Source organism: Loxodonta africana, chromosome 4 (genome assembly GCF_030014295.1).
Source record: "Loxodonta africana isolate mLoxAfr1 chromosome 4, mLoxAfr1.hap2, whole genome shotgun sequence".
Taxonomy (NCBI): Eukaryota; Metazoa; Chordata; class Mammalia; order Proboscidea; family Elephantidae; genus Loxodonta; species Loxodonta africana.
The window spans coordinates 17,030,145-17,050,163 of record NC_087345.1 but is presented as its reverse complement, the minus strand read 5'-3'; the positions used below and the strand labels follow the sequence as shown (position 1 = coordinate 17,050,163).

At 47.5% G+C, this 20,019-nt stretch overlaps 1 protein-coding gene across 2 annotated transcripts; it reads right to left on the bottom strand.

Moving 5' to 3' along the window:
- Positions 1-740: 740 nt before the first annotated feature.
- EIF3D (eukaryotic translation initiation factor 3 subunit D) lies at positions 741-15,654 on the bottom strand. Of its 2 annotated transcripts, none has more exons than XM_003419785.4 (15): positions 15,349-15,654; positions 12,718-12,850; positions 12,364-12,409; positions 11,481-11,617; positions 10,573-10,658; positions 9,902-9,974; positions 8,963-9,075; positions 7,852-7,984; positions 7,162-7,309; positions 6,136-6,266; positions 5,474-5,559; positions 5,218-5,347; positions 1,864-2,006; positions 1,399-1,679; positions 741-891 (listed from the first exon to the last, which is right to left on the bottom strand). In XM_003419785.4, the coding sequence occupies exons 2-15, from the start codon at positions 12,838-12,840 to the stop codon at positions 878-880; spliced, it is 1,644 nt and encodes a 547-aa protein (XP_003419833.1). In that variant the 5' UTR covers positions 12,841-12,850; positions 15,349-15,654; the 3' UTR covers positions 741-877. The 2 variants fall into 2 exon arrangements, with proteins under 2 accessions (XP_003419833.1, XP_064139687.1); XM_064283617.1 differs by lacking the exon at positions 15,349-15,654 and adding an exon at positions 13,784-15,312.
- Positions 15,655-20,019: the final 4,365 nt, after the last annotated feature.

Sequence of the window (20,019 nt, the reverse complement as noted above, 5' to 3'; positions counted from 1 at the left end):
CAAAGAAGTCCAATAGACTTGCTTGCTTTCTGAGGCTAATTATTTTGATGAAAATTGTAACTTTAGGGATGTTACTCAAAAGCTGAGCATCTTTCCCCATCTGTACAATGGTATTCCACCTGTATCCTAGTTTTCTATGAAACTCAGATATTTATAGAAAGCTTACCATTATATCTGATAGGACAAATACGTCATAAATAATACCAAGAACAGAACACCACTGACTTATGAAAGCTCATGTGTTCTGAACACCCATAGCTCTGATGTGTCCATGACACACTGCTTTGTGGGTGCTGGTCCGAGATTCTGTCACCAGCCCAAGCCAAGCCTGAGAACAATTTACAAACGATTACCATCACCACCCAGCGGGACATCCACCAAAATCTGAGACAGTATCCTTCATGAGTAGCAAACTCACATCAACCACCGAAGGCTGTGCCCTGCTCCATCTTTTACTAGTCACCGTGTCCCTTACACAGCTGGGTCTTACACAGTCAGCAGGTGCTCATGCTTGTGCAAATGGATTCCTTATGGGGACAAGGCTCCTCATGGAAGAATAATTTCAAGGGGTTCCAGGAACAAAATGTTCTAGGGCAGTCACCCTCTAACAGGAACATAAAACCCAAAATGCTCGAGAGCAAGATTATGAGCTCCAGATAGAAACTGGTGTACCTCACAAGGGCTACATGGTAGGGAAGGAGTAAGGGCTGTACTGTCACTGATCTTGGCATACAATGAAGTAAAGAGACTATACAGACTGAGACTTTATTCCTTCTGCAAACTGGAGAGAGCAGAGTCGGGCAAACATCCCCTTAAGGATCAAAGGCCCTTCCAGGCTCTGTGGAATTACAGCTCCAGGTCCACATCACCATCTGGTTTAAGCTTCTTCCTCTGAAAGAGACAAAATAGTTTGAGAAATGAGCCACTTCATGTGAGGCCACATTCACTGCCTTTCTGAACCTCTGGTGAACAAACTTTTTCAGCTCAGGAGTTAAGCCTCTTAGATCCTCACAGGGTGAACAGATTTTTCCCTCAGTCACCAGCTGGTGAAGCAGGAAAGAGAATGCTTTGGGCCATGCAGCCGTGTAGCTAACCTGGAGCAGATCTCTTTTCTCTCACAATACTGGCTGCTCATCAGGGACTCTCACTGCCTTTCTCCAGATGCTTCTTCCTCACCCCAGAAACTTCTCTAAAAGTCCACTGTCCTCCCCAAGGCCCCCTCTGATCTAAAGCCTCTTGAAGAAGCTCTTCCAGAGCCAGAGGGAATGGTACTCCACTTGCAAGTCTCTGGGAACTCTCAAAAACTTTAAGTCAGAGTTAGAGATGACAGTGGCTATAGAGCTCGCTCCCTTACCAACCCAGAGATCTCTACAGACTTCACAAAGGCTTGCTACCAACCTTCTTCTTCCTCTTCCTCCTCCTCCTCTTCATCGTCCTCATCAGAGCTGAAGGTGCCGTCCGGCAGGCTGTAGACACGGATGACCTGCTTGTTGGGGTCCTTGAGGATAAGGTACTTGCCCTCCTCCAGCTTCATGCAGATGTCAATGACGCAGCGCAGGATGCCCCAGGCGTTCTCTATACTCAGGTTGATCTGGCTGGCAAACTCATTGGGCTTGAACTGCTGGGTACCCAGGATCACGTGGCGTGAGGAGTCTTTCACATGGTACCGGGACACGTAGCTAGCGGGGGCAAGGGGACATTAGTGGTGGGGCAGGCTGGCCCTGAGAGACAGTCACGCTTGTGGTCAGAGTGACACTTGGTCTGATGCTTTTCTTAAGGAAAAGGGGAAAAGGTCAGCCTTCATCTCCCCACCCCCAGTCTCCTTTCAGAAGGTCAGTCACAACTCCTGGACAGAAGCCTCACCCAAGCTTGAGGTACTCGGATCCGGCCAGCAAAGCACAGCAGGTCCACCGGGCCAGCTTGTAGCTGTTGTTCTTCAGCTCTGTGGCAATGACGGCGCCTCTCTGCGAGTCTAGTTTCTGACGCCAGTCAACGCCGTTACAGTGCTGCAAAAGGAGAGCCCATTGCAGGAGTGAAGGCCGAGAAGAGACTTCCTAGCCTGCCTGATTACAAAGTCAGTGAGTATGCACGTAGGACCGCACGACATGTGCGTGTGTGCACACACACAGAAATGGTTAAAAAAAAAAAAAAAGTGCCACGTAACCTGCAAGGGCAAATGTTCACTATGTGTTGGGTGGTAAGGAAGGGTTTCAGAGAGGAAGCCTAACAGTTAACTTGGTGGAGAATACCAGCAGAAGCTGCAAATGGAGACAGAAGGGCCCGACCTGAAAGGCATGGTGGGAGACGGGCGGGGTTGGCCGGGGGTGGGGGCAGAGGCCAAGGAGCTCAGAGGCTGATGGTACTGACACAGACAGACAAGCAGAGATTACCTTCTCCAACCACCTCATCTACACACGAGGGAAGAAGTGACTGGCTGAATGTCATATGGCAGAGGTTCAAAAAACTTTCTGGGTTCATGGCAACCCTAGGCAAGAACAAAAACTAACCACCAAAGAATTCCTGTGTTTTCAGAAAAGTATTGGAATGCATGTTTACTAATTGAGTGTGTTTAAATTTTGGGTTGGTAATAGAGATTTTGAGAAGTATGATCTGGTAATATAAGCCACCAACAAGGTGAGGGGCACTGTGACACCATGGATCTGTGGTATGACCATATACCAGTGAGAGCTAGATAAGGAATCGATTGCAGGTACCTTTCCAGTAGATTACATCGGGAATCTCTGGTTTTCCAAACATGACACAGAAAAACCAAAACAAACCCATTAGGGCTCCCTAACTATCACACAGGAAAGCCATAATTATGCTTGCAAACCTTATCTCACAGAAATAAAGGAAAAAAAGGCAAAAGTTTATAAAACTAACACTTGCGGGAAACATCACCTAACAGAAAGCTCAACCTACAAAACAAGGAGGCTACTACTCCAGTCTGCTGAGCTTCACACATTTCAGAAGGAACCCGCCTGGACGCTAAATGCATCAGAACCAGGATGATGCCTTACCTCTGAGGTCCAGAGGCAAAAACAGTGGCTGGCAAACCATTTATGCCAAACACCTTACGAGCAGACTCTGACAGATGTTGCTGTGTGTGCTTCCCGCAGGCGTTCTAATACGCTGCAGTGCCCCTGTGAGCGTGCGGTGGGCATTTAAGAGCCCTCCACCAACCTGTGCTGCCTGACAGCAGCGGTGGTTTGGACAATTGGCAGAGATGAACGGGGGAGCAGGTAGGAGTTAGAGGTCGGTCTGGAGATGAATGCAAACAGGCATAATGAATAGGGTCCTAAACGAGGGTGATGATGTCGCCAGTGAAAGCCAAGACAGAGCAAGCAGACAGGCTGTACCTGGCAGCAAAGGAGGAGTCAGGGATGTCCCAGGCTTTGAGCTTAGGTGGGCGGGAGAAAGATAAAGCTGATGGATGGCCAAGCCAGAGGCAACAAGAGAAATGAGGACGTTGGGAGGGGCAGGTGTTTCAGCAAAAAAAAAAAAGTGGGAGCCAAGCCAGAGTAGATTTTAGAAGTCATTTGTATGGTGCTCATGGTTGGGGCTTGGGGTGGGCAGAACTCTAAGAGCCTCACCTTCCAGAGTCTCCTCCCCTTGAGCAGGGGCAGAACGTGTGCCTATGAAACATCACCCCCATGATTATGCTACTTTATGTGGCAGAAGGGACCCTAGATGTAAGGAAGTTCCCAGTCAGTTACGTGAAGCTAGGGAGACTATCCGGGTGGGCCTGATCTAATCATGAGGCTCTGAAATTTGGGCACAGAGGTCAGAGAGAAGTCAGAGACGGGAAGCATGAGAAGGATTTGATGTGCAGTCGCTGAAGATGGCGGGGGCCACGTGGAAAGGAATGCGGGTAGCTTCTAGGAGCTGAGAGGCTGACAGGTGGCATGGGAACCAGGACCTCAGTCCTACAAATGCAGGGAACTGAATTCTGCAACAACTTGAACGGGCTTGGAAGCGAATTTCCCCCCAGGACTCCAGATGAGAACTCAGCTCCATCGACACCTTCATTTCAGCCGTGTGATACTCAGACCACAGCCACGCTGTGGTGGACTTCTGACCTACAGAACTGTGAGTAGTAAACAGACGTTGTTTCAAGCCACTAACTTTGTGTTTTCACAAGGCAGAAGAAAACGAATACAGGGCTATACAAAGGTGTAATTATGGCAAAAAGAGCCCTTAGAGAAGGCTCCACTGGGAGTCAAAAAGGAGAAGACTTAGCAAAGAAAGTGTGAAGGAGCAGAAGAGTCATGTGTAACACTAAGGGCAGCGCTACAGACGCAACAATGCCACATGCTACAGAAAAGCCACGGTGGAAATTCGAAGGCCCAGAGCCAAGGTCACAGCAAACCTTCCAGCGTGCTATTTCAGCAGCTGGTGGAGGCGAAGGAGCACTTGGGGATGAGAGTCAGCGGCAGCCTGAAAATGAGGGACGAAAACAGAGGAGGGGCAGGTCCTCAGAAGCTTTTTCAGCATGAGCTGGGCCTTGGAGCTGTCCTTCCCCACCGAGCTCTATTGGCTGACGTGTGTCTGATCCGCAGCACCCAAAACTGCCACCCACTTCAAACTCAGACACAGCCCATGAGCCTGGGTGGCCTCAGAAAGAGTAATGCCCCAACAGTCATGGAACACCAGATGAGAGGGGATGGAAAGAGGAGGAAAAATGGAGAAAACACCTTTCTTTTGAGGCGCCTCTTAAGGGCCAATTCTCTGCTAGATCTGAGAATCTTGGCGTTCAGTACGTGAAGAAGGAGTCCAAAAGCTGAAAAGAAGGCAGTGGCTGCAGTAAATGAAAGGACAGGTCAAAAAGAAGAGCTGTCGGGCTTACGGGAAACCGGCCAACCCAGAAGATAAGGAGAGATCAAAGTCAGAGGCCCCACAGAGCAGAAGCCAATAGGAGATCAGAAATGGAAAGAGCGGGACGAAGTGCTGGAAGAAGGCAGTTACTGGCTTCCATGTGCAAAATAAGCAGAAAAGTTCTTAAGACTTTATCGACATTCTACACCCACACACACAGACCGAGGAACTGGGTGGAGGGAAAAACTCAGACCTCCCACCCACCCCCCCAAAATTCTAGATAGCTCTGTTAAGTAATGAAATAGAGAAAAAGAAAAGCTCACGAAAGCCAGACTGAGTGACAACGTGCACTGTAGGAACAGCTACGGGTGTGACGAGGAGGGTGGCAGGGCTGTGCCTCACCCTGGAATCCCACTCATTGAGGGTCTTGATGTTGAGGAAGGACACCTCCCCGTTGGCTCCGGTCATGACGCCATCATGCTCGCAGCGGACAATCAGGTCAATGTCGTCACCAAGTTTCCACCTGCGGTAACTGCAAGGAAGAGACTCACTTGGTCTCTTGAGATCCTACATCTCAGACATACCATCCCAAACAGGACAGGATCTGCGCCCCAATCTGGTCACCCAGCTGGGGTGCTCCCCGCCAGAGGTGACATACCGGTATGCAACAGAGGCGATTTCATTCTTATCCATGTCATCCTCTACAAACGGGTTCGGGTTGGGGAAGTTGTATCGTTCCTTCCCCTGCAAAAAACACCAGCAGTGTCACAAGCCAGTCCTAACCTTGTCACCAAGGCCAATCAAGCAGATCCAGCACCTCTGTCTACCCCTTCTGACTGTAAAGTGCCCCATGCATTACAAGACACGCAAGAGCTGGCATTTACTGAATGTCCCTCCCCTGCTTCCTTTTCTCCCCAGCAGTGATCACCATTTGACATAACACATTTATTTGGTGATGGTTGTCTTTCTCCCTCTACTATAATGAAGCTTCATAAGGACAGGGACTTTGTCTTGTTTGTTGACTGCTGTATCCCCAGCACCTAAAACCATGTCTGTGAAATAATGAAAGGAATCCTCACTATGTGTCGGAAACAATTACTATCAGTATTCTAATTTTACAGACATAAAACATGCCCAGAACCACAAAGCTATTAAGTGTTGGGTCTGTGGTTCAAAGTTAGGCAGTCTGACCTCCAACCCCCAGCTCGTACCATGTCCGTCCTGCTCAGTGCCACGACCCCAGAGCTTGGTGCAAAGCAGACACTCAATGGTAGCTGACCAACTAAAAAGGACTCAATCCCAAGACCCCTGTTTCCTCACCATTCTCAAGCACTGCTGGGAGAAATTGTGGTTGATATAGGTTGCTTCCATAGCCAGGTTGCGGGGTGAGTTGAAGGAATTGCCTTCATCCTGAGGGGGCTCGTTGGCTGTCTCACTCACTGTCAGGAGGTCTGCAAAAGTGGTGGCATGGTCACCCACCCATAGAACCAAGAGTCACCAAACGCAAGTGATGTACATGGCACTGAGAGGAGATATCTACGACAGAGGCCCTTCCAAGACCTGCCACCTACTAGTGAGGATCTCCCAAGCGTCGGACATGTTTGGTGGAGGGAAGGGCTCCTGGATAATTTTAGATGCTGCCTAACATCATAAGGTCACTGTGAGTCAGAAGTGACTTGATGGCAGTGTGTTTGATTTTGGCATTTAGTTATTTAACATTAAATAACATTCAATCACACAGTAATAACAATATTATTTTTGTAATTTTTCAAGATCCTCAAAAAAAAAAAAAAAATTGATTTTGTTCCTATTACATCTTTTAACATCAAATGCTTACTACTCTACTTTTTTAACCAAAAGAAAGCCTCAGACCTCAGACTTCTGAGAGAAGGCCTCAGGCTCAGAATATTGTTTTGTTTCCTTTGCTGTTATTTTTTCGAGTGACCTGGTTTTCTTTCACGGTGCTCAGGTATACGTATGGTACAAAATACATGCATGTGTGTTTTCCCCTTATAAATACGTTAAAGTCATCAATTTAAAGAAAAATACTGAATGCTAAAGATAGTACACAGAGATGGCAGAAGGCAGGAAAGTGCTGCTCAAATAAGTACTGTTTGGGAGCAGAGCACAGGGAGCTGTGGGGAATCAGAAAGCCGAGGCCTCAAGGAGACACGGCAGGGACAGAAAACCCTTCTCCGTGTCTGTGAGGAGGCAGGGAGGGATGTGGACGTTGCTGTCCACACTGGTTGGGGAAACAGACCATTTCCTACCTGTTCTTCAGTACTCATTGCCCCAAAACAATGAAAATACCCAAGGCCTTTGTGTGTTCTCAGACAGGCTTCTTACCAAAGTCAGAGTTGTCTCTCTTGTCAAAGAAGAGCTTGGAGCCAACCCTCTGGACGACGATGTCCCAGGAATACACTGAGCGGGTGCAGCTCATCAGTGTGGCCAGGATGGCATCAGTGGCAAACACGTTCCCCTGAGTTTTTGCCAACTACAAGGAGGACGAGAGAGACGGGTGTGAGGACACTCTCTGGTTAATGGCCTATCTAGAGGGAAAGGACTCCTGTGCCAGCCACAAAATCCCTTAGGAACGAGGTGCCCTTTCACAGAAGCACGTCTCCCAGTTGCAGAGGGTCCTGAGCAGAGCTGCCTGGATGAGGATGTCACCGTCCTGGGCTGCAGCTCACAGAGCACTCACTAGATTCCAGGAAAGTGCCTTATGACAGTTTCATCCTCAGCCCGATGGCACGTGGGAAGTACATTTACTAAGGCTCCAGAGAGGGGAAGCTAGGAAGCAGTCAGGTATGGCAGAGCTAGGATTCAAGTTCAGGTCTGCTTAACACCAAATTTAAGGCCTAGCCAGCAAAGTGCTTTTATTTTCATCCACTAGCAGGTCTGATTCAGAAGAGCCTTTTCTAAGGGAGTTTCTAAGGCCCAAACTATATATATGGATCTCTGTGATCTGTTCTTTCTGAGAGGCCTCCTCTGGCAGCATTCCTAAAGGGTGGGAAGGGGCAAAGAGGGGATGGGTACCTTTCTGATGACAGGGTCGTCCGTGGTGGTGACAGTGTGGAAGATGCGTTTGATGCTCCGCAGTGGCTTCTCATTCCTCGTGGTGATGCGGTCAAAGGCTTTATCATAGTACTCCAGGGCCCCGCAACACTCGCTGAGGGGAGGGCGGGTGAGACACGGTCAAAGGCTTTATCATAGTACTCCAGGGCCCCGCAACGCTCGCTGAGGGGAGGGCAGGTGAGACAGGGTCAAAGGCTTTATCATAGTACTCCAGGGCCCCGCAATGCTTGCTGAGGGAAGGGCAGGTGAGACACGGTCAAAGGCTTTTTCATAGTATCCCAGGGCCCTGCAACGCTTGGTGAGGGCCAAGCGGGTGACACATGCCAAGTATAGGGAAGACCTACTTAAGAGCAAGACCCTTGTTCTCAACCAAGGCTGCATGGCGGAACCACCCAGAAGCTTTAAAAATGCCACTGTGGGGTGACCACCCCAGATCTGGGCATCCTATAGTTTCTAAAGCTTCTCAGGTGATTCTGACGTGCCCCCTGAGTAATCCAATATTTATTACTTTTTCCTTTTAAGTCATGAAGTCAGAAGTCTTACATGTAAAAAGGATGGAAATAGTTTCTCTGACTAGAACAGGTGATGAATTCCGAGTGCTCGCCCAGTTCCCTGAGCCCTCAGCTCCTGATGTGGCTCCACAGACAGAGAACACAACTAATCCAGCCCAACCTCTCCATTTTAAAGATTGGGAGACTGAGGCCAAGACAGGGAGATGACAAGGTACAGAGGCACCCAGGTGGTCTGTCTGTCACTGTAGCGTCTCCTCAAGGCATCAGCTTTCCGAGGAAAATACTGTATTTCTTTCTGCCAAAAGGGCTACATAACTTAATCTTATTTCCTTTTTGCTCAGGACGTCAGGAAGCTGCAAGAAATCTGATGTTTAATACCAGTACACTTCTTTTTGCTTTTCCTCCCTTGGCCTTGAGTTTTTAAACACATCTGTACATCTTACTATCTTTTGGGATTAAGTGGCCTCAAATCCTTTTTGGAAATACTAGGGCTTAACAGTCAGCACCATCCGGTCCCACACACAGGAGCGTGGTGAGAGGTTGTGAAAGATCCTACTTACATGTCCTGTGGCTCTGAAACTTCCAAGTAGCGCATCTTCATTAACTGAGGAAAGTCCATTTCCTCTTTTACTTCCCAGTCACTGCGCACTTCGACTGAAGAATCTCGGGGCTTCTGTAGCGAAAAACCATCCGATGGAAAACATTACAGCCAGTGCAAAAGAGCAAAACAAATAAACTACAGCCAATGCAAAAAGGGAAGCAAACGACAGACGGGCAGCATGAAGAAGGGCTTCAGTAAACACACACTGAGCATTTATAAGCACTGGCTGTTCCTGAAGGAGCCCTCAACGTTGAGGAGTTACAATGTAGAAGAGGATGGAAGGGACTGGGCTTTCAAAAGCAAATGGAACTCCCTTCCTAGGTAGCTGCCCAGGAGAGATGAAAATACACGTAAACAACAACTCGTACACAGATGTTACGGAAGCATTATCCGTAACAGCCCCAAAGTGGAAACAACCCAGATGTTCATGAGTTAGATGGATAAATAAAATGTGCTGTATCCACACACTGGAATATTACTCAGCCATCAACACAAACAGTGACATCTGTAACAGAGACGAGCTGTGAAAACATTTTGCTAAGTGAAAGAACCATGTCAAAGACCACATATTGTATGATTCCATTTATAAGAAATGGTCAGAATAGGCAAATCCATAGTGACAGAATGTAGACTAGTGATTGCCGAGGGCTGAGAGCAGGGCAGGGATGGGGAGGCTGCAGGATGGCTGCGAAAGGTTATGGGGCTTCTTTCTGGGGTGATGAAGATGTTCTAAAATTGATAGTGATAATAGCTGTACGACTCTGAATATACTAAAGATCACTGTACATTTCAAATGGGTGAATCGTATAGTACGTGAGTTATTATGTCAGTAAAGCTGGTACGCGAGCAAACAAAACAGATGGAATTCCTAGACAGAATTCTGGTACAGATACGCTACCTGTGATTTTTGGTCCCATTTTTGCCTCACTCCAAACTGCTTCTGGAATTTCTTCTGCAGTCGTATGCGCTCTCTGGCAAGACAGAAAAACTGTGATCTCAGAACAGGGCTTTAAGTTGGTGGCTTCTTCAAAAGGCAGAAGCTGCCATTCTCTCCAGCTGATCTCAACACCACCACTATCTTCTCTGAGCTATAGAAAATGCGGTCTTAGTAGGAATGAATAGGCCAATAGTGTGTGGTGCACACCAGAGATGCCAGAAGGGGCATGCCTGCCCCCAGTATTGACCAGGTCTAATTTATTCCATCCAGAGACTGACTGCCCACTGGCAGCCCCCAACTTAGGCAGGGCTGATGCACTACACAGCCCCAGGTGGCTTAGAGAACACCACAGTGTGAACTACGCCTAGGTAGGCTACAAGGGCTCTCCTGATTGAAGTGACTTTGCTTTCCTTCAGTGCTCATGTCCACCACCAAGTAGACTTCTGCTCATTCTGTCTGCCAGGAACTGACCTTTGGAGAACGGTGCGAGGGCTAAAAAGGTAGCTTAATCTACTTTAGGAATTAAAAAATCTGCAATGGTGGGGAAAGCAACTATCCTCTTGCTTTGGCCCAGTGATCCCAATGATTCAGTCTGGGAAGAATAGCCTGTTCTGGCAGGATGGGCATCTTACCTTTCCTTCTGCTTGGCACTCTTAGGCAGGGTCTGCAGGTTGAACTGCAGCATGTTCCGTCGATCTTTGTCTCTGCGGAGATTACGCTGGGAACCAGGAAAAAAAATTATGTTATAAGCTAGGAGACTTGGCTTACAAAAGGCAGTGCTAAAGGGAAGTGTGGAAACCCTGATGGTGTAGTGGTTAAGAGCTACAGCTGCTAACCAAAAGGTCGGCAGTTTGAATCCACCAGGCACTCCCTGGAAACTCTATGGGGCAGTTCTACTCTGTCTTATAGGGTTGCTCTGAGCTGGAATCGACTCAACGGCAATGGGTTTTTAAAGGGAAGTGTAGGAGGCAAAATGCCATGTTTTGCATTCTACTCTGCTTTCACTCTACAGAATCAAGTCTGGAGGTTTTAGTGGGGCATGGAGTTGGAACTAGCTTGGACTTATATTCCCACAACATATTTTCTACTGAAGGAAGTTTACTAGGTCTTTATTAGAGTTTCTGAGTTTGCTTCTTTATGTAATAAGATGTAGGCTGACTGGACCATCTACGCAATAAAGCCCACATACAACAATTAAGTGAGGCCACAGGCACAGATGCACCTTTTTATCTGACAGAGGCAGACAGCTGCTAGGTAAAAAATCTTTTCTTAGCACAGGATGGGTATGACGTCCTAACTACTGACTATCAGAAATTTAAACTATTTAAATGTATTACTGAACCCAGTACAAGTTTACTTTAGCACAATTTGTCAGGAACACAGGCCAGTACCCATGTACTGAACAGTTCCTCGGGAATTGACCAGAGACCCATGATAACGTGCTCTCCTTATCGTAAGTACTCACAAGCTGGCGTTTTTAGCAGCATGTGCCAGCCAACAGTAACAGCCCCAAGATGGACAGGCTCCTGTCTTGGCCTACCTGTGCGAACCTCATCCGGTTCCGCTGGTAGGCAGTCTTCTGCGTGCGTGCTGTATCCACCAGCTGGAAGCTAGTTTCATCCTCCTCGTGGAAATAAGCATATTGACTTCCACCACCAAACTGAGAGGAATACTTATCTGGAGAAAGAGGCGACCGTCTGTAATCACTGCTACCTCCAGACCTTACTGTAAACTGCCTTGCCATTTAAAGTGTGGCTTGGGCCTGTAGCACTGGCCGGGAGCCTGTTAGAAATGCAGACTCTCAGGCCCCACCCTAGGCCTCATGAATCAGAATCAGCATTTTAACAAGGTCCCCAGGTGATTTACACGCACATTCAAGCCTGAAAGGCTCAGGTACCACCATTCTCATCATGTGGTGGCCAGGAGAGACCTGTCTAATGGATCGTAATACACTTTCTTGCCAACCTCAGCCTCAGGTAATCTTAAGCCGGTGCTCCATGCAGCTACCTCCAACTACCTTATTTGGCAGAAAGAAAAACCTTACGTACCTTACTGGGATCTTAAAACCAGAGGTTTTAAACCTGGCGTCTATTGATGGGCTTCAGAAGTTCAGAAAATCCCAAGCAATGGAATGCAAAATGGGAATGTGGTCAGCAGATTTTTAAAAGGGTCTGTGGTTCCCCCAACAATGGGAGAAACCCTCACTCCCCTAATAAGCTAAACTGCTTCTAATTTCCATTTAAGCCTTTTTAGTGAAGCTTTAAGTTTTGGGGCTATTTCATGTGCACAGTCCAGGGTATGCTCCTAAAACCTACAAATTATTGTCAGCATTTCCTTCCCACTCTAGAAAGCTTTCAGATGGACTAGAACAAGTATCAATTCTCCCAGGGTCCTGATTTGGCAGTCAGTTTAAGAATACTTACTTGTGTACCTCTTATCCTGGTATGTGGCACCTGTCCAATCTGCCACCTATTAAGAGCAACAAGGAAAGACAGAGAATGCACAGGTCAACCAGGCAAGTTGCTGTTGACCCAGAAACCCCTGAAAAAGTTACAGGAGGAAACAGTGTGATAAAGTCTCAGAAGAACTGGATCACAATGCCTTTGTAAGTACGCAGCTCTCCTGTGACTACTTCCAGAGGTCAGAGCCTTTCTCAGCTGGTATCACTATAAGGAACGCAGGGGTTATGCTTTTGAGAGAATAAAATGCAAACAGGAACTCCTGGGGAGTAACAGCCACAGCTTGAAAGACGCAGAGTCCTGCTGACAGGCAAGTACCTTTCCTAGCCGGTCTCCTTTGCTGAACGGCTGGTAGGGCATATCCCGAAACTGCTCGGGAACTGCACACGGGCCCCAGCCTGAGGGATTATCTTGGATCACGGGTGTCATGAACTTCGCCATCTTCTAAAACCTTAAAGACACAAATAAGGTGAGTAGCTGCGGGAAGAAAGGCCTCACAGTACAAAAAGTCCTCCATTTGAGGTAGGCCCAGACAGAAATGATAAAAATTCAAAAAGCAACACACAAAATGCAACTCTGAACTACTGAGCTACTGACGAGATGCTTTCTTATAAGTGACACTGTGAATAAAGCTCATTAGATTGATAACCAAATTGATTCACTGTATTTCATTAGTTCTGTGACACTTTTTCAGCTGTGACATCTTTGAAATGAAGCTACAACTTATGTTTGATGGTGTACCACAGCTTAATTGGCAGTTTTTCTCGGCGTTACATAAGATAGTGGTGCTTCTTAACATCAGTGTGTCTCACAAATTTGATGAAATCTGGTAACCCTTCTGCAACTGTAATAACCACATTCTGTTCTTAGAAGCCCCTTCACCCAGGCATACGATTCCTCCCTAAGCCCCCGTCTCCCCATCTGTAAAATAAATAGAATCCTTGCTTTATCTTGTACTACGAGATCACCGTGGAAGTCCTGGTCAACACACATGAAAATGCCTCCTTTGTAAAATGCCACATAATTACTACCCAGCCTTGCAAAATACATTTATGCCCAAAGAGTGGTGAGAAAAAAGAATCCGTAAGTTATGTCAGAAAATTTGACTTTCCTTTCTTGTTCTTCCAATTTTCTATCACCAATGCAAATCCTGTGTGCAGAGCAAGTGGACATAGCCAGGCAAAGGCCTGCCAGAAGGCTGATGTCACCATAAACCTTAGGCCAAAAGCTACCATACATCAAATATTATGGATACCACGTACTGTTTTCAGTGCTAACCATATATGAATTCGCTAAATCCTCCCAACAATCCTGTGAGGTGGGGACCAGTATTATTCCCACTTTCAGATAATAAAACTGAGGCACAGTGAAGTTAAGAAATTACCCAAAGTCTCAATGGTAGTTGATAAGGAATTTGAATCCAGGCAGTCTGGCTCCAGAGTCCACTCTCTGCACAACGCTTTAACTCCTCTCAGGAGTATATGGGCCTGGGGTTCCAACGCAGATGCTTGCCTGACAGTCCCTACCAAAAATTATGCGTTTACCATCCATTTCAGCACTCTGAAAGTGCTCACAACCTTCGTTCCCTGAGAAAAACTCATGACACAAGCATTTCCTGGAACCTGAAGAGCAAATCGAAAAGCAGAGATATACTGAACTCAGTAAACTCTCCTCATTGTCCAAAATGGGGAGATTGAGGCTTCCTACAGAGATGACACTAGAATGACAGCAACAGGGAATGAACCTAGGAGCTTCATCCTCCAACTCTGAACTTAAGCTATGCTAGCAAAGAGGACAGAGGGAAGGGGCGGTAATCTCAACAATTCACATTCAATAAATATCTATTGAGCTGTATGTACGAGGCGGAAACCCTGGTAGCATAGTGGTTAAGAGCTACAGCTGCTAACCCAAAGGTCAGCAGTTTGAATCCACCAGGTGCTCCTCGGAAACCGTGTGGGGCAGTTCTATTATGCCCAATAGGGTCGCTATGAGTCCGAATCGACTCGATGGCAACGGGTTCGGGTTTTGGATGGACGAGGCATCATACTAGATACTTTAACACCACTACCTCCCTCCCGATTTTAGAGATAAAAATCTGAAGCTCAGCCACATCAAGCGGTTGACCTGTCCATGGTTTCTGAACTGATTCGATTTACAGGGCAGTCTGCCGTAAGTCCGACACTCTCTTCATCCCATTAGAGCTGGGCGGCAGTCTGAAAAACTCTGGGACTTTCAGACCATACTTAACAACGCAATAAGAATGTCTGCAAATACACTGTTCTTTCAGTTTAGTCGTTCTGTTAGAAGCTCAAGAAGGAAACCGGCCCAAGGCTTGACACGCACTTTTCCAGCCCAAGTAAAACAGAGCGAGCAGAATGGAACCAGTAGGGGAAATGGAGTCGTTCGGGGAAAATGGACAGTGACAGCTGTACTGGCCACAGTGTTGTGTAGATATTGTCGAGGCCATCGCAGATCGCACCCATCAACCCCTGGGCGAAGAGAGACTTCCGATCAGGTCAATTCTCCATCCTAACCTCTCATGTCAAAGAAAAGGAAAAGAAACATTTGAGCTGCGCATTCCTCAGGGCAGGGGTCGAACATCGCTCAGCTTACCACCCTCAATAACCCACTCGTAGAAAAAACTCAGGAAGCCTCCAGCCACTTTAGAAACACCTTGAGACCCAGCTGAGTTAAGTGACAACCAAATACGCTTAAACCGTGGCCAAGAAGCGAGCTTAAAGCCAGAGACTTCACCAACTGGGCCGGATCCCGCACCCCAAGGGGTGCTGGGCTCGGAGCCTCCAAAAGTGGCTCTCTGCCCCGCCCGGCTGAGGAACTGTGGCAGCAGGAGGGCACGTACAGGAGGTCTCTTCCGGGAGGCCCCTGAAGGCAGGATCCAGCCCAACCGGCTCCGGAAGCCCTCAGGACCCCACACAACACGCCGCTCACCTGCAACGGCCTCGGCCCTCCCCGATGGCGGGAGATGGTCGGGGCAAGAAACGCGAGTCACCAGAAGCACTCGGAGAACAGGGAAAAGGGAGAACATGCGCGCGCAGCAGCCGGCGCCGTAAACACGACCGGCGCTGTCGTAAACTGCTCGCCAGCTTCTTCCGAGTTCGGTGGTAAGACGCACGAGCCGTAAAGCTAAGGTAACCCGGAAAGTCGTTACTGCTCTTTGCGAGGTGTGAGCCGAAGCCTCCCAGACTTCAAGACGCAAGAGGTGTGATTATAGTTACGTCAGGCAGCACTGAAACGTAGCGGCCGTGCAATCGAGGCTGGGGGCCGGGAGAGGCTGAGATCCACTCAGTATCCCAGAATGCTTCACGGGACCCTTCCGCCCCTCTGTATCCCACAATGACCCGCGGCTCCCCCGCTCTCTTTAACCAATCATGTCATTTGATTCTTACAGCAAGGGGTGGGGCGAGTGTTTTAGGCCCGGTTCGTAATTATCACCGGTTTCCTTTTTACAGTAATTAGCACCCGTTTCCTTTTTACAGTAGCGGAAGCTGACGTGTAAAATGACCTGCTTAGTTTAGAGTGCTAGTTTAGGAGTGTCTACCAGTGTCCAAATCCTACTTAAAAACTATTCAAACTTGACTGTACGGCAAAGATTACTGGAGCTCTACTTTAAAAGAATGCAGATTACGAATCTCGCTCCCACAGATAGTTATTCAAATCTGCCTAAAGAGGAGTCCAGGAATTTGCATTTAAATTGGCAACTGTGCTTCTGAAGTGGGGGGACTCAGAACCACTTTGCTACGTTGGGCAACAATGCTGTCCTCTCTGCAACTCTCGGCGTAGGGATTTTCGCCTGGAGTCTTTACCAGAGAAATTTCAAAACGTTGATCAGAAGGAGCACCAGAAAATCGAACCTGTTGTGGACGAGTCAATTCCGGCGTGATTTACTCAAAGTCAGATCCTTTTCTACTTGGTCTCCTAGGTTTCCTTCGTCTCCCAGCCTGTCTCCTTTATTGGAAAATACATCTATTATTAGACAAATCTGGGATCTAGTTTGGACTCTGCCATTTTCTGGCGGAGTGGTGTCACCTCTCTGGCCCTCAGTTTCCATATCTGGCAGTGCCAGAGCTTCTCTGCTAGCCAAAAGGTCAGCAATTCGAATCCACCGGCCCCTCCTTGGAAACCCTTTGGAGCAGTTCTACTCTGCCCTGTAGGGGCGCTATGAGTAGGAAACGACTCCAGGGCAACAGGTTTTTTTTGTGTGTGTGTGATTGTAAAAATAAAGAATGCATGTTATAACAAAGAAACCCTTTGCCATAGAGTCGATTCCGACTCATTGCGACCCTATAGGACAGAGTAGAACTGCCCTGTAGGGTTTCCAAGGGGGGGCTGGTGAATTCCAACTGCTGACCTGCTGGTTAGCAGACAAACCCTTTAACCATTGCACCACCGGGGTTCCGTGTATGTTAAAGTACTTAGTAATTCCTTTTAAATTCCGTTTAAAGTACTTAGTAATTCCATGTTTACCCATGTCCATGGATGAACACGGACAGATTATTCAACCTCTTTAAACCTACTTACTCATCTGTAAAATGAGAATGTTAATAGCACCTTCTTCCATAAGATCTCTTTCAATTGGCTCATTTTTCAAGTTTTCCTCAAAAATTTTTTTTAACAACAATGAAAACACGTCCATCTCAGCAGGGCCTCTGCACTTGTGTTCATTCTGCATGACACACTCTTCTCCCACATCTACTCATAGTTGGCTTGGTCCCATCATCCAAATCTCTGCTCAAGAGTTATCTCCTCAAAGAGGTCTTCCTAAAATAGTTCCTTCTCTCTCCATCCCTCCTTGCCTTCTTACCCTGCTTTGTTTTTTTCATAGTTCTCATCACTACCTGGAATATTATTTGTTTCTTTGTTTAGAGTTCGTCTCCCCCTCTAGAGTGTAAGCTCCATGAAGATAGGAGCTTTGTCTACCTAGAACATTACATATTTGTTGACGTGTTGAATGAATGGATAGAGGTTTTGTGAGAATTACATGAAAAAATGAATTTAGCACATTACTCTAGCACATAGATAAGCAGTCAATAAATGTTATTGTTGTGTGCTATGGAGTTGATTCTGACTCATGGTAACCCTATAGGACAGAGTAGAACTGCCTCATACGGTTTCCAAGGCTATAATCTTTATGGGAGCAGGTCTTTTCTCCCATGGAACCGCTAGGTGGGTTCAAACCACCAACCTTTTGGTTAGCAGCTGAATGCTTAACCATTGCACCACAGTGGCTCCTTCAGTAAATGTTCCGAAAACCCAGTGCTGTCAAGTCAATTCTGACTGATAGCGACCCTATAGGACAAGAGTAGAGCTGCCCCATAGAGTTTCCAAGGAGCGCCTGGAGGATTCAAACTGCCGACCCTTTGGCTGGCAACTGTAGCACTTAACCACTACGCCACCAGGGTTTCCGTCAATAAATGTTAGTGTAATTAATATCCATAATAAATTGTCCTTGTTCTAAACCATAAGGGAAAATGTATTTTTGCTGAACTGCTTTGATCATGGACTCACAGGCCATCTGCTGCATCCTCCCTCCATGACTCATGTCAGAGAACTGAATCATCTTTCCCAGATTTTGGCCTAGACATCCTTGCCCACCCAGATGGAGATGGATTTGGACTGTCCAGTCTCATTCCTAATAGTGGGTCCCTGGGCTTAGGTGGGAGATCTTGCTTCCATTCCTCCTCCCAACTGACACCCCTGTTGCCATTTTCCTGCTATCTGCTGTCCATTCTCCATGCAGCAGCAGAATGCCCCTGCTTTACACTAAGTCAGCACATGCTCACCCCACCCCTACCCTTAAAACCCTTTAGATGCTTACCGTTACCCTGAGGATAAAATCCTAAACTCCATTCCATAGTCTGCCAGTTGCTGTCATGTTGATCCTGACTCTCGGTGACCCCACGTGTGTCAGAATAGAACTGTGCTCTATAGGGTTTGCGATGGCTGATTTTTCGGTCGTAGGTCACAAGGGCTTTCTTCTAAGGCACCTCTGGGTGAACTCCAACCTCCAACCTTTAGGTTAGCAGCCTAGCTTTTAACCGTTGACACCACCCAGGGAGTCCCCTGAGGGGGAAGGAATGGCAGAATCCAGGAGCTGAAATGAATGTGGGCAGACCGGAAAAGACTAGTGCCAACTCAAAGAAGATGACCAAAGCAACGCAAGAGGGAAGGAGCATCTTTGCCCCGGTACACTGCAGGCTATGAGAGGGTGGAGGTGCTCAGGTGGGGCAGAGAAGGTAGAGTAGAGGGAACTTGTGGACATGAAGGGAGGCCTATAAAAGGCCAAAAAGCACCCAAAACAGGAGGGTGGAACTGAGCAGGGGATGGTGGCGGGGGGAGGTGCCAATGACAGTTGTTCCCAGACTGGAGGAGGAGAGAAGAGCAATTTTGGAGATGGCCATTTTGTTAGAATTCTGACACAAAAAAAGGCATGAGGGAGTGGGGGGTGTGGGACACCAAGAAATAGACAAAGGAACTGGAAACGCTGACCAGAAAAGAGTCTCAAGAAGGCACAGTAGCATTAGCAGAGTAGTGAGCTCCCTGGCACTGGGGACATCCAAGAGGAGGTGATGGCAACCAGCCAGAGGTGTGACAAGGAGATTCCTCTCCAGAGTGAATGCTGGACTGGATGGCCAAGAGGTTCCCTTCCCATCCCAGCATGCGAGAACTCATCCTTCCCTCCTTGGAAGGGCACGTGTGGGAACAAAAAAGGCTGTTCCTGACGCAGGGCTATTTCCCCAGCAGGACACCCCCCCGCCCCCCACCAGGTCTACCCTGGTCAAAAACCCACTGCCGTTGAGTCGATTTCTGACTCATAGTGACCCTATAGGACAGAGTAGAACTGCCCCATAGAGTTTCCAAGGAGTGCCTGGTGGATTTGAACTGCTGACATCTTGCTTTGCAGCCATAGCACTCAACCACTACGCCACCAGGGTTTTCCTACCCTGGCCAGCTCCCTCTAATCCTCCAGTCTTGGCTCAGGTGTCACCTCCTCTTCCATCACCTCCACTTCCACAGAAAGTCTCCCCTGAACTCCTGCCGTAGAGTTGCTGCACCCAAATCGCTTTCCAATACACAGCCCCATGACAGGGTCTTCACCTACTTATCACGTCTTTTTGTACGAGTGCCCATTTTCAACCTCCCCCCACTAACAGGCACCCCCTGAGAGCAGGGTCCCCAACTTTTGTCTTCCTGCTGCAGCCTCCACACTTAGTTCTATATCAGGCACATAGTAGGTACTCCATCAATGTTTGTTGAATGAATAAATACATGAAATTCCAGCTCTGCCTCTTACTAGCTGCCTGTGACCTTGGTTAGTGACCTTGCCCTCTGAGCCTCATTTTACTATCATAAAATTGACATTGAAATACTGCATTCATGAGGCTCAAAGGAAATAAAAGACTTTGTCACTTATAAACTGCTGTGCTAACATTAGCCATTATTAGCAATAATGAAAAGTTAGTTATTAAATTGCCCAGAAAAGGACAATGTGCATCTCCACGCTGGAAAGATGCCATGAAAACTCCTTTGAGAAAAGGGCACTGTTATGGATTGATTTGTGTTCTCCAAAACTGTGTGTGGTATTTGTCTGGTGTGATTATT

What these genes read in the sequence shown, in the direction of transcription:
- EIF3D (XM_003419785.4), bottom strand. Translation starts at nt 12,840, where the DNA reads ATGGCGAAGTTCATGACACCCGTGATCCAAGATAATCCCTCAGGCTGG. An exon ending in AGTGCCAAGCAGAAGGAAAG is followed by an intron (nt 9,975 to 10,572) that starts GTAAGATGCCCA and finishes CTGTCTTGCCAG; the next exon opens with AGAGCGCATACGACTGCAGA. An exon ending in CCCAGCAGTGCTTGAGAATG is followed by an intron (nt 5,560 to 6,135) that starts GTGAGGAAACAG and finishes TGTTTTTTGCAG; the next exon opens with GGGAAGGAACGATACAACTT.